At 40.3% G+C, this 13,303-nt stretch overlaps 1 protein-coding gene across 25 annotated transcripts in view; it reads right to left on the bottom strand.

The window, feature by feature from the left end:
• The window catches only part of C2CD5 (C2 calcium dependent domain containing 5), a 1,731,257-nt gene that overhangs the window by 575,941 nt on the left and 1,142,013 nt on the right, over positions 1-13,303 (bottom strand). For all 25 annotated transcript variants that reach the window (XM_044087723.1, XM_044087713.1, XM_044087716.1 and 22 more), the window contains one exon: positions 3,241-3,355. In XM_044087723.1, the coding sequence (XP_043943658.1) occupies positions 3,241-3,355 (115 nt within the window). The remainder of the gene's footprint in view (positions 1-3,240; positions 3,356-13,303) is intronic.

The raw sequence follows: 13,303 nt of genomic DNA, 5'->3' as shown, positions 1-13,303 counted from the left end.
CCCTGACTTGTTAGTGAGATGCTTCCTGTGTCAAAGTTGCAGGGTTTGAATACTTCCACCTTCATTTATCTACTACGTGATGTACAGCAAGTCACTTACCAGTGTTTTGGAGCAACTGGGAATTTGGGCTAAACTCCTCAATGGTCTTCTGATCTGCATGCCTAGTAACTAGCTATGAACCAGTTGATGTTTGCCAGCCATTCTCTATTGGTTCAGAAAATATTATGGCAATATGGTTAGCACACCAGTTTTTAATGCAACATAGGCCATTTATTCTTCAAGGACAGCAAGAACTGCATTTATAGATGGACGCACTGAAATGCAAAACTGGCTGCCAACAACAACATCTGCCGAAATGCAAAACTGGCTGCCAACATCATCATCTGCAATAGTAACAGTTTCACTTAACGTGGAATTATTCAGATGGTCTACTTCTCCACAAATTGTGTGTACTGACTTAGCATATGTTATCAGGTGGTTAATATGTTCCCTCTAGTTAAACTGTACATATGGGTAGATCTTATGGTGTAAATACTAGTGATTTTATACAATTCATGTAGTTCATCCAAAGCTATAAATAAAGTATAGGTCATTTATTTTGTATTAACTATAACGGGTGAAAACAGTCAACAAAGTGGTTATAAATGCCACTGCGAGGGGGGGTGAGGTGCTACCTGCGGATAAAAGCATCTTGTTTTCTTATCACCTGGTCATTTTAAAATAGTGCATAATCTGGCTTTGCAGGATTAGTGTGCATGTGTTTGTGAATTAAGTTAGAATTCTACTGCAGGTTTGTGTTTGTGTGAAGCAAATTTGAAATGTGTTATTTTGGTCATTATTACTGTTATTAATTTTTGACACAAATATCCAAGAAGAATGCCGTCAACAATGTAGCTATAATTGCTGGGTTTGGGGGATGTCTGTGGATAAAAATGACTGATCCTGCTCAGATGAGTATTTGTGCAAATCAAATTGGAATACTTTACTGTGGCTAATGTTACTACATTATAACATGTAATTGTACAACAGTCAATAAATTGATAAACTGAGGAGTACAGATGCTCATGGATTATAATTACAGCAGTTTGAGTGGCCTTTTGTGTTTGAAATATTCTGAAATGATCACATTTCTCATTATCAGTTAATACATTTTATTTCACTGCTTACTAGAAAAAAGTTCAAAACTACAAATCTAAAACACACACTAACAGATTTTGCTGTTGGTAAAATGGACAAGTCTCTTCTGAATGTGATAATCTCAGAGAAGCTTAGCTTAGAATTGTTGACTTTAGGAAACAGCATATATGCCAAACAAAACAGACTGCAAAGGACATCTATCCACTCTAATAAATTTTCTTTTGTTTTGACAATAGTGTTGGTACTTAACATTTCACAACAAAGTACTGGTTTCCTTTTTGGCTGCTACATGGCACTAATCTTCCTTGTTCACTCTCATGCTATCAAAAGTTAAATAACTGGAATTAAATAAAACACAAAAAATTATGCTTTTTGCATTTGCTATACAATTATCACATTAATGCTCAGTGTGTGCAAAAAGACTCTCTTTCAGTCCCAAATTTGAGTGCATCAGGAGACTTACTATCTCACATAGGGCAAATACAGTGCTGCTCCATCTGGTAGAGCATCACATAATTCTAAAGTTCAAGAAGAAATTAACTCAAATGCTCATCAAAGATCAGTGAATGGTGCCAATATATAAAGCAAAGAATTTTCATTCTGCAAACTGCTGGAAGCCTTCAGTTTTCTGATTCTATAACCTAAAACAGACTATGAAAAATACTTTGAAGCATTAATAACTTATAAGCATCTTATGGACTAAAACTAGAGCAAACATGTCCAAGGAATATGCTATGTTCTCATGCTAGATATATGTACTCCAGAAGCCCTTCAAGCATTAGTATTACTTATTTCTGTGGCAGAAGTCCAGAATGAAATGTTCATTCCTTCCTCTGCAAAGGGCAGCATCTTCTGGGAAACTTTATAATTTATCATCAAGTACCCGGAAGACACCACCAGTAATGATCACTAACATAAATACTAGAATTCACTGCATAAGTAGGCTGGGTACTCTAGAATATTGAACGACTATGTTGGCCCACTGTGTCCAAGATGACCAGAGTGTAATCAGTGATTTGGGTGCTGTAGGATCTGGGCAAACAGTGTTGGAAATGAGGAGTGTTCAGCCTGTCCATCCTGGGGGAAAGGTTGAAGGTTGCTGCTTATAAGCAGTCACTTCGAACTAGATATGGGTGAGCATTCCTTATCTGCAAAACAGACTATCATTTGTTTGTGTCGGGTGGGGGGGGGGGGTGAATGGGTATGCTGTTCAATGTTTTTATGTACTTAGGTCATATTCACACTCTGCAGTTAGGCTTTCCTTTACCTTTCATACTAAAAATCCTTAATTGCACATATAATCCTCATATCCCGGCTCTTATCCCTCTTAAGAAGGAGATGTGATCTCACAACATAAAAGTCCGTTAAGGCTGTTTTCTCCCTAGAAAGAGGCACCTACCTATGTTCAGTGTTACTGCAGGATTCTGTCATACCCCCTTACTCTACTTTAGAGAGATGTGACAGGAGGTAATGGGGGACAAGGTACATGTCAGTAACAAAGAGGACATGGTGCCCCCCCCCCCCAAAAGGAGAAATAAAATGTCTACTTTTTTGTGTTACACTTCATCTGTTCTTATTTAGTGGAAGAGTTTTTTTTATTATTTTTCCTAACACACGATTTCAGGTAGGTCTTAAAGAGTAAAAAAATATTTCTAATGCAGCTGGTCTATAATAATCTTAATACTTCCGCTACATTATGAGTTAGATCACAGCAACTTCTCATGTAGAGGCAGATTCCACAAGCTACGTTGTTTTATTCCACTGTATCAATGAAAAACAGCTATATGACTTTCAGACACCACAGAAAGTGCTGTTCCACACTATACTCAGTACAAAATTTGTGTTGCAAAACTACAAACATATCTGCCTAAATCTGTCTATACATTTATATGCATATATGGTATGCATGCACATGTCCCCCCCCCCCCCCACATACACACATACAAAAACTTTGTAAAACCTAATACTCATTACTCTACTTTTGGCTGTTACCATGAACTATTTTAAGGTACTCAGCCCCTCAGTTAATAAACAACTGTTTCAGTATCTCAAGTATGATACTGTGATACATTACTGAAAAGCAGAAGCATCCAAAGGACTCACCAGATGTTTGTTGATTCACTGTAGCCTACTACAGCATGGCATCCCAATGCTTTTGCATGAGATTTTATCTCCAGTCTGATCTCTGCCCACCAAGCATCACGAGTCTCGGGTTCATCTGAAATAAAGTACAGATTAGTCAGTGTTGCAACCATAACTACGTCTTCAAAACACACAGTCAAAGCAGAAAAAAATTTATTAAACAAGATGCAGTGGATAACTAAACTGCGTTTTGGGGAACAGGATATTACCTCTACAACCAGAATTCATGGAGTACCAAAACAGGAACTGTATGTTTTATATGCACAAATTTTATTTTAATGCCAAATGCTTAGAATGGATTTGAACCCATAACCAAACAAATGAAAATGCCTTTTCCCAAATATTAAAATGCAAAAATCTCCTTCATGCGATCTGTTTCTTTATATATAGCAAACAAAACCTAGTAGCACTTCAGAAGTAAAATATGCACTTAAATTAGACCCAGAATTGAAGAATTTTTTTTTTACATTTTTATATTAAGTAGTGACATGAGAACACGTTCAATTATAAAAGAGATAATCCATTACAAAGATTTTTTCAGGCATTATACAAACACAATGTCTTAACAATTTGCAATTTAACATTGCTGTATATGTATTGCTTGCACAGATTCCATTTATTTATATGTAGTTTGCTCCCTCCCTTTTCTAAAGGAGCTACCTTCAATCGGTTTAGCTCGCTTAGAACATTCAATAATTCTGTCATAGTTGGTTTTGTTTTTGAATTCCATTCTCTAGTAATTATTTTTTTTAGCAGCCAACAGTATTAAACTTAATATTGACAATTTGGTTTCACTATTCCAACTCAAAACACTAATTTCTTTGAACTGTACAAACCTTACCTGATGTTTAAATAAACCTCTTCTGATTAAAAAAAAAAATGAATCACTTCCTTAGTTAAAATAATTTGCTCCCACCCCCATTTCTGACAAAGTATCCTGTATGGAATTTCTAACATCTATCAACTCGCTGCATTCCCCAAAATCAAGTTCCCAGTTAACCCTCTCTTTCCTACTGCACCTCCAACAACTGCATTCTGTGGAAAACTTCTCTGAAGAATATCTGGAGTATAAAAATACATATGCAAATACTTCCATACAAACATCCTAAGTCTTCTCACTTTTGTTGCACACTTGGGAGGCATACAAACATCCTCCAATGTTTGTTTGTACACTGCCTTTCCATTTTCATTCCCTGTTCTTTCCAATTTCTTCTGATTGATTTTTACAAAGGAAACACATTTCTAATACAAAAACACAAACCAAACTGCACTAAAGTGGTAATAAATAAAACTCAAACCACGAAACTACAAATGTCACTCTGGAAAATTACGAACAATAAGAACACTTTTCAGTGTCCAACACATTCAATATGCTTTCGTCAACAGACTTCCTCAGAAAACGAATCACAAGCAGATACAAAGTCTTTATAAACAATCACCAATTAAATCAACACCACAATTAATCTATTAACTTATCAATTAAATATATTTTAAAACCCAAAAGCCCACAGCAGGGACTGTGAAAACCAAGTGATAAAATCCAACCAACATTTATTAAGTGCTTTCGTGCTTGTAAATCAAGCACTTCATTAGAATAAACCTACATTTCCATAAAATCTATGAACTACATAAAACTTTAATAATGCTTAGAAAAACTGCACAATAAAAATTTATAACATCTAATAATGCAGTTGGTCTGCCTTCAACCTAATCTGCCATTTTGTTTCAATAGTTTCTAATTTATTTTTGTAATTCGCACCTCTCAAGTCGAGTGGAACTTGCTCAAATACAGAGAACAAAATTTCTTATGTTTATCACATGTATAATGTTTAAATAAAGTATTATTATTATTACTACATAAGTGTTCCTTAATTTGCTTATCTAAACTACGGACATTAAAAAGTATTGTTATTGTTCATTATTTTCCATTTTCCAGAGTGGCAACTGAGGTTTTTTGGTTGCCATTTCTAATACAAGCCAACAGAAGGGAAAGACTAAAGGAAAATATTTACATTAAGAAAGCATTTACAAAAAACATGAAGGTAGATCAACATTTCCCTCATTACCATTCACTACTGCTTTAACAAACGCAATGCTGTACTTAAAACCTGTTGACAGATTTATATGGCATATACTCTAGGGCCTGACAGTAAAATGGAACTGGCTGTCCACAAGTTTTTCACCACACAAGATACATTACTTTTCAACAAAAAAAATGTAATGAGGCAGAGCATCCAGTTAAGTTATAAAATAACTTTAATAAAAGACGACCACATATGCAAAAATTTGCCATAAAAGCAGACCTTTAAGAGAATTAGTGTACATCTACTAAGCTGCATTCTCAAAGTTTAAGCCTAGGAACATACCCGTAATTAAAATTCTTTTATGTGGTTCCACTTATAACTTGCTCAGTTTGTTTGCCATGACCTTCTCCTGAACTGGGATACAATTTACCCACAGCGAAAGGACTGATTCTTGGGCTACCTTCCAGGCTTGCTGCTAGCTTGCAGAGTAGGAAGAAGATACCCCCTTGCTTGCTGATGTATGGGGTTCTACTTCACCTTATCGCATGTTGAAAATATCGAACGGCAATAATGTCATAAATGCCGTACATCGAAAGTGTTGTTGCGGGATCATGGTACAGTGGGAATGAGAAAATTTGCTCTTTCCTCACTGCAGTGTGATCTCGGAGTTGGTATATATAATTAGCAGGGGGTGTGGGGGGCACCGCCCCCACAAGAACAGTTTTGATGTACGGCATTTCCGATGTTTATGCCGCTCGATATTGTCATCTTTCGACAAGGTAATATAGACGCGATGTAACTGTGGTGATGGCTGTAAGGATATACAAGGTCCCTCGAATCCAAACCTGTCTGAATGCTTTGAAGTGTAATTACTACCATTATCTCTTTGACATTAATCTGCCCTTCTCTACAATTCTTGACCCATGAAACTTGAACCCTCAAGTCATGTACTCCACAAACTGTATCAGATGCAACTGTGAGGAGAGTTCTGAGTCTCCTGTCAATCTGAAAGTATCCCTAAATTTAGATGAACCTGGTTTATCTACCAAGCAAGATTTTTCCTTACAAAATATAAGATGGAGATTAGATATACCAGACATCGGGAATGCTGACTCTATTTGCTTGTAAGGTACCACTGTAGCACTCTCATAAATAATCTTGTTACAGGAACCAGGAACCACCAGCATTTAGGAACCTATTTTCCCCCAGAACTCTCTGAGGTTCCCCTTACTCTGACAATGTTTTGTTCCAAAACTGCCTCAAGGTACTTAGACTACAACAGTACTTTGTCCTGGGGAAGACATGCTCTCTGTCGTCTGTGTCTAGTAACATCCCTGAAAAATAAACTTGTCTTGCTGAGCCAAACAGGATTTTCTATGTTTAGACGGAAACTTATGCCTTTGAAACATGCTAGAGCAAAATGTACGGTCTTCAAAATTCCCTGTAGACAGTTTGCGTGAATCATACAATTGTCTATGTAGGGGTAGGTATGAATCGCCTTGGCCTTGCAATAACCAATTACTGGAGCCCGAATACCCTGGGTACAGTAGACAACCCAAAGAGCAAGATGGTGAAGTGATAGTGATCTCCCCTTGCCTCAAATCTTAGAAATATTATATGCACTTCTGCAATGGGAATGTGGAGGCAAGCAACTTTTAGAGCCAATGTGCCTAAAAAGACATTAGGAAACCGATGAAGCAAAAGGTCCTGCAGTACAAGAATCTTGAATATTGGTACTTTAAGGAATCCGTTTAATACTGAAAGGTCCAAAATAGCTCTCAAAGTGCATTTTTTTTCCTGACACTAGAAAAAATCTTTGGGCACTGTTTCTATAGCACCTTCAATTAAGTGATTCTATAATACAGCTACGACAAAACTGAGCTTGCTAGATGGGAACTAGGGTAATTCAAAAGAACTTGCTTCTGCTTAGGAACCAGAGTTTGTACCCCTATTTCAAAATGGCGTGGATCCACTGGCCTTGAGTGACAGCCTTTTACTCCTTCACAAAGAGCCCCAATAGTTCTCTATTTTTATGAGAAGAGGAGGGGATGTGGGGTAGAAGGGTTGGGGGAGAGGGAAAAGCTTCACTAAGTCATAGCTCCTCCCTCTGGGTGTCATGGCTCTGATGGCTCTAGACTTATCACTATGCTCTACCTCTCACTTTCTTCTGCAGCATGCTCTCTTTTCTTTGTAAGATTTGCCTTTTTCCTTTTTACGGTAAAAAGGCCAGAAATTCAAAGGGTAGCTCCAGTTATATTTTGGAGGTTACGAATGAAAGGCTGTTGTACAGCCTGCATGGTTTTCCTTTTTTCCTGTAGTCTTTTAAGCATATTTGCAGACGGCGGTGCAGAGAGGCAACACCTGTCCAGGGGTGCATTCAGGAGATTTGTCTTCACATGGTATGGAAGAGGCTTGGCCCTCAGCCAGGAATGACGCCTAATCCCCATCCCAATAGCTGCTCCCTTTCATGATGTATTTCATGCATCAAAGTCACATTTCACAGAGTGCTTGGTAGTCAGAGTATTGAGGATGCACAGCTTAAGCATCTCCCCTTTCAGGTCCTTGTTCTTTATCTCATCTGTCTTAGACTTTAAGCTAATAGCGACCCAAAACTTCATCATTCGAGCCTGACAGTTAAGGACCTTGAAGTCCAGGGTAGCAGAGGTGCAAGTCTTTTTCCCAAATGAGTCCAGAACCCTGCTTTTCCAGTCATTGGGAATGGGACTCTTAACTGGAGATTAAGAGGTTCCCATGCTGGAATCCAGGGATACCACAGCTAAAAAAGATAAGGGGTTCTTTAGGGCAGAAAGAAAAGGAAACCAGCTTCACAGATTAATTAATGAGCACATCTTCCAGTATTTCTAAGACTGGAGATACAGTTCGTGAAGCTTGCTCCTGCAGTCCAGTAATGTCACTGCATCTTACCTGTGTCTGGGAGAAAGTACAGTTGTGTACCTACCATAAATGTAGATGTTCGAGTGTATTCACTGTTGCAGTCATTACTCTTGAGTTATCCTGCTGGCAGGCTACCCTCAGTCGGCCAGAATTCCAAAGTCTAGGTCTGGCGTCAGTTGCTGTTGCCTCTTCCCTGACGTCAGTGCGCCAGGGGTATAAAAGATACAGCCGACACCATTTTCTTCAGTTTTTCTTGCCCCAGATGTCAGGTGCCCCCAAATTGGTAGGCTGAAAAATATGCCAATAAAAATGCATGCACAAAAATAACATTTCCTTCATCTACAAGCAAATACACCAAAAAGGTTGTATAGGATGGAGAAGTGCAGATAAGTCCCAGCAAAGAAAAAAGGAGGATGGTGGGTGGGAAACCTGGACTGCAACAGTGAATACACTCGAACATCTACATTTATGGTAGGTACACAACTGTACTATGTTCATCGTGTTTCACTGTTGCAGTCATTACTCTTGGGTTGAATCCCAAAGCTGAGGAAGGGCGGCTGGGCTAAATAGGGTTAGGAGAGGCTATGAGGTCCTGCAGAACTGCAGTGGCAAAGCCTGCTCTGGACTTAAAGAGGTAAGTGGTAGTGCTTTGTGAAGGTGTGCACTGAACTCCAAGTTGCAGCCTCTAAGATATCTTTGGTTGGTACTCCTCTGAGGAAGGCCGCTGAAGTGGCTGCTGCTCTGGTGGAATGAGGCCTAATGCCCTTAGGCACTGATTTGCCATGTTGAAAATAGCAGAAACAGATGCAATTGCCTATCCATTTAGAAATAGCCTGTTTTGAGAAAGCCTTTCCTTGTGATCCTGCAGCATATGACACTAAAAGTTGCTTAGTCTTTCTGAAAGCTTTAGTTCTGTCCAAGTAGAAGTGTAGCTGCCTGTGTATGTCCAAAGAATGCAGAATTTTCTCACCCTTGTTCTGTGGGTTAGGATAAAAGGTAGGCAAGTGAATGGTTTGGTTAAGGGCCACACTGGACACCACCTTAGGCATAAATGTAGGGTTTGTCCTCAGAGAAACCCTGTCTGGATGAAAAATGATGAAAGGTTCCACAGCCATGAGTGCTTGTAACTCTGAGACTCGACTTGCAGAGGTTATTGCTAGGAGCAGAGCTGTTTTCCAGGATAAGAATTTAATATCTGCTGTTGATGCTGGCTCAAAAGGAGGCAGTGTCAGTTTTTCCAAAACATAATTGAGGTCCCAGGCCGGAACTGGTGCTCTCCTTGGAGGTTTAATGTTTTTAGCCCCTCTGAGGTACTGCCTTATTAAGGGATGAGAAAAGATATGTGGTTCCGTATTGTAATGGGCTGAAATGGCAGAGGCATGAATCTTAATTGATGAGAAGGAAAGGCCTTTGTTTAGCATCTCAGTTAGGTATTGTAAAATCTGAGGGATATTTGGTACACACTTGTCACTGCCTTGTTCCTGGTTCCAAGCACAGAATCTCTTCCATTTTTCTGCATAACATTTTCTGGTACTGGGCCTCCTGGCCTCCAAGATAACATCCATAACAGCTTTTGAAAGAGGAGTGTTCTGAATGGCTACATTATCCGCCATGCTGCCAGATTTAAGGTCCTGAGTTGGCTGTGCAGGATCTGATTGTTTTGTTGGGTCAGAAAGTGAGAAGTTTGAGGCAATATCCATGCTGGACCTTGAGACAAGCTCTTTAGGATTGGGTACCAGTGCTGGCGTGGCCAGTTTGGTGCCATCAGTATCATTTTTGGCTTCTCTTGTCTGACCTTTAGGAGTACCCTGGGAAGGAGAGGTAGTGGGGGAAAAGCATATACCTTTAGATTTTTCCAGCTGAAGGATAGGGCGTCCACTTTCCATGCTTGCTTGTGATAAATCCTTGTGCAAATTCTCTGCAATTGGCAGTTGTGAGGGGAGGCAAATAGATCTATGTCTGGGCATCCCCATTTCCTTATTATCACGCTGAAGACTTGTGGATCCAGTTTCCATTTGTGGGGATCCATGAGGTTTCTGCTTAGTTCGTCTGCCAGAGTATTTGTTTTTCCTGGAAGGAATTGTGCTTGCAGGTGAACTTGAAAAGCCAATGCTGTGTCCCATAAGGTCATTGCTTGTCTGCAGAGGGGGTAGGAATGTATACCTCCCTGCTTGTTTATGTACCACATGACCGTAGTGTTGACTGTCTTTATCAGTAACTGTCCTGGATGAAGCAGGTCCTTGAAAGTTGTAAGGGCATTTTGAACAGCTAGCATCTCTTTTTGATTGATGTGAAGATGCATCTGGTTTGCAGGCCATGTGCCCTGAATACATTTTCCTGCCATATGGGCCCCCCAGGCATAATCTGATGCATCCGTTGTCAGTGTCTGTCTGGCTGTGGGTAATCTGAATGGCAGACCCTTGTTGTGGTGACAGGCTTCTGCCCACCATCGGAAGTCCTGTTGCAGGCAAGGAATGAGTGCAATTACTGTCTCCAGGCTGTGGCAATGCTGAGTCCTAACACTTTTTAGATACCATTGTACTTTCCTCATATGCAGTCTTGCATATGGAATTAGTAGAATGCAAGATGCCATGAAACCCAAGGCCTGCAGGATTTTCCTTGTAGATAAGTGGGGTTTTGTTGCCAATTTCTTGAAGTAAGTAGTCAGTTGCTTTTGTTTGTCTGGCGTGAGATAAGCCATCTGGGCAGTTGTATTTAAGCTTGCACCCAGGAATATTATCTCTTGAGAGGGCACTAGTTTTGATTTATTTTCGTTTACTGTGTACCCTAGGCAAATTAGTAATCTTTTTACAAACGCCAGATGTTTTAGTAGAATGTCCTTGCTCTCTGCTTGAATAAGGCAGTCATCCAAGTAGGGATATATTTGAATTCCTCTGTCTGCAAAATGCAATTACTGGTGCCAGGCATTTTGTGAAGACCCTGGGCGCAGTAGATAAGCCAAAGGGCAGTGCAGAGAATTGGTAATGCATTGAGCCAGCTATGAATCTGAGGTATCTTCTGCAAGATTGTCTGATTGGGACATGCAGGTATGCTTCCTTGAGGTCCAAAGTAACCAGCATGGGTAGAAGTTGCTGCAGTGTTAACATTTTGAATTTTGGAACATCCAGGAAAGTATTTAGGATTGACAAGTCCAGTACTGGTCTCCAGGCTTTGTCCTTTCCGGGTACCAGGAAAAGTCTTGAGTAAAATCCTTGTCCCTGTTCTTGCTGTGGTACTCTTCAAATAGCTCCCATGTCCATGAGAGCAGCAATTTGCTTTTGTGCATCTGCCCATTGGTTTTGTGGCTGGTCCGGCATACCTTTTGTTTTTGGAAGGGTGTGAAAGTAATTGACAAGTCCAGTACTGGTCTCCAGGCTTTGTCCTTTCTGGGTACCAGGAAAAGTCTTGAGTAAAATCCTTGTCCCTGTTCTTGCTGTGGTACTCTTCAAATAGCTCCCATGTCCATGAGAGCAGCAATTTGCTTTTGTGCATCTGCCCATTGGTTTTGTGGCTGGTCCGGCATACCTTTTGTTTTTGGAAGGGTGTGAAAGTGGAACCTATAACCCTGAGAAACAATATTCAGTACCCATTTGTCCTGGGTGATTATGTGCCAATTTTGTGAGAAAAGTGCTAGCTTTCCCCCTAAGGGTGCTGCCAAAAGGTAAGTGCTTGGCATTTGTAGAAGGAAGTCATTGGGACTGTTTCCTATAAGGTTGTGATTTGTCTTCTCCTCCTTTGGGGGCTGAAGCACCCCATTGTTTAGGTCTGTAGGAGCCTTGGGGCTGTGATCTGCTTCTTGGGCGTCTGTATCTGCCTCTTTGTGGCCTGACACCGGAAAGGACCAATTTTTTGAAGGCCAGTTTCTGCTAAACCTAGGTGGTTGAACCTGTAAGAAATCCTTTACTGTCTGCGTTGATTTTGCTTTATCCTCCATTTTCTTTAACACCTCTTCTGCCTTAACACCAAACAAAGTATCATGCTGTAGTTGAGCATCCAATAATTTTACTTTAACATGTTCAGGTAAACTTTGTTCTTTCAACCAAGCATGCCTTCAAATGACAGAGCCTGTTACTGCGGCTCTACAAGAAGCCTCTAATGAATCAAAACCACACTGCAGAGTATGCTTTCCCACTTGTTCAGCTGTATGCAATAAATCCTGCATTTCCTTATTGTCAGGACTTTCTGCCTTTGTAAGCATTTTCTGTTTTAACAAAGACATGAGGTACTGTTGATATTTAAGCATGTGAAACAGGCAGTTTAAAGCCCTTACAGCTAAAGTAGCAGTGTAAACCTTTTTTCCCCATCTATCCAGAGCTCTAGAATCCCTATCAGAAGGGACAGGGTTTTTTGCAGTGGAAGCCTTAACCCCTTTGGGACCCTGAGAAATTGTTTCTGGGTCAGCAGCAGGGTTTTTATAAAGAAATTTATGAGAGTCAGGGACCCTGTAGTACCTGTCTGGCTTGACTGGTGCAGGCGGTAAAGAATCAGGAAACAGACTGGATTCAGAAAAAACATCATCAACAATATCAAGCACAGGGGGGATAGCCAGGGGCCTGTGCTGAGGCAATAAAAGAAAGTCTCTGACCCTTTTCTTGGATTCTGAATAATCCTGGCTCTTCCAATGGAAATGCTCCCTCATGGTGTGCAGGGTTTCCCCAAAAGAATAATCCTCAGGCGGAGAGGCCGAAGGTATAGATTCTTCTGCATCAGAGTCCTCATAAGGAGGGAGAGAATATCCCTGATCTGAAGAGGAATCAGAGGAAACAGAAACCTGGTCAGAGGAATCATAGTCAGTGTCTTGCTTAGGCCTTTTATCAGGAGGGGGACTGGGAACCCCTGATCAAAGTAATGAAGTCTTCGGCCATTTTAAGCATCTGTTTCTTTGGCATGGATGACTGTTCTGGAGAATGCTGTACTTGTTTCCTTGTCTTTAATGGTGTTTTTGACTGTGCCTTGGCTGCTACAGTGGACTTAACAGTAAGCTGTGAAGGTTTGAAAACAGCCTCAGAAGCCGATGCCTGCTCAGCGGCTCCAAACCCATCTGAGGGAATAGTTTCCACAAGCCCAATACCTTGAGTTTCCAGAGGCCTAGGTGTCTCCACGTG

Source organism: Protopterus annectens, chromosome 11.part0, assembly GCF_019279795.1.
Source record: "Protopterus annectens isolate FY-2018-M chromosome 11.part0, PAN1.0, whole genome shotgun sequence".
Classification (NCBI taxonomy): domain Eukaryota; kingdom Metazoa; phylum Chordata; order Ceratodontiformes; family Protopteridae; genus Protopterus; species Protopterus annectens.
The sequence above is the reverse complement of the archived record's forward strand: the minus strand, read 5'-3'. Positions and strand labels throughout refer to the sequence as shown.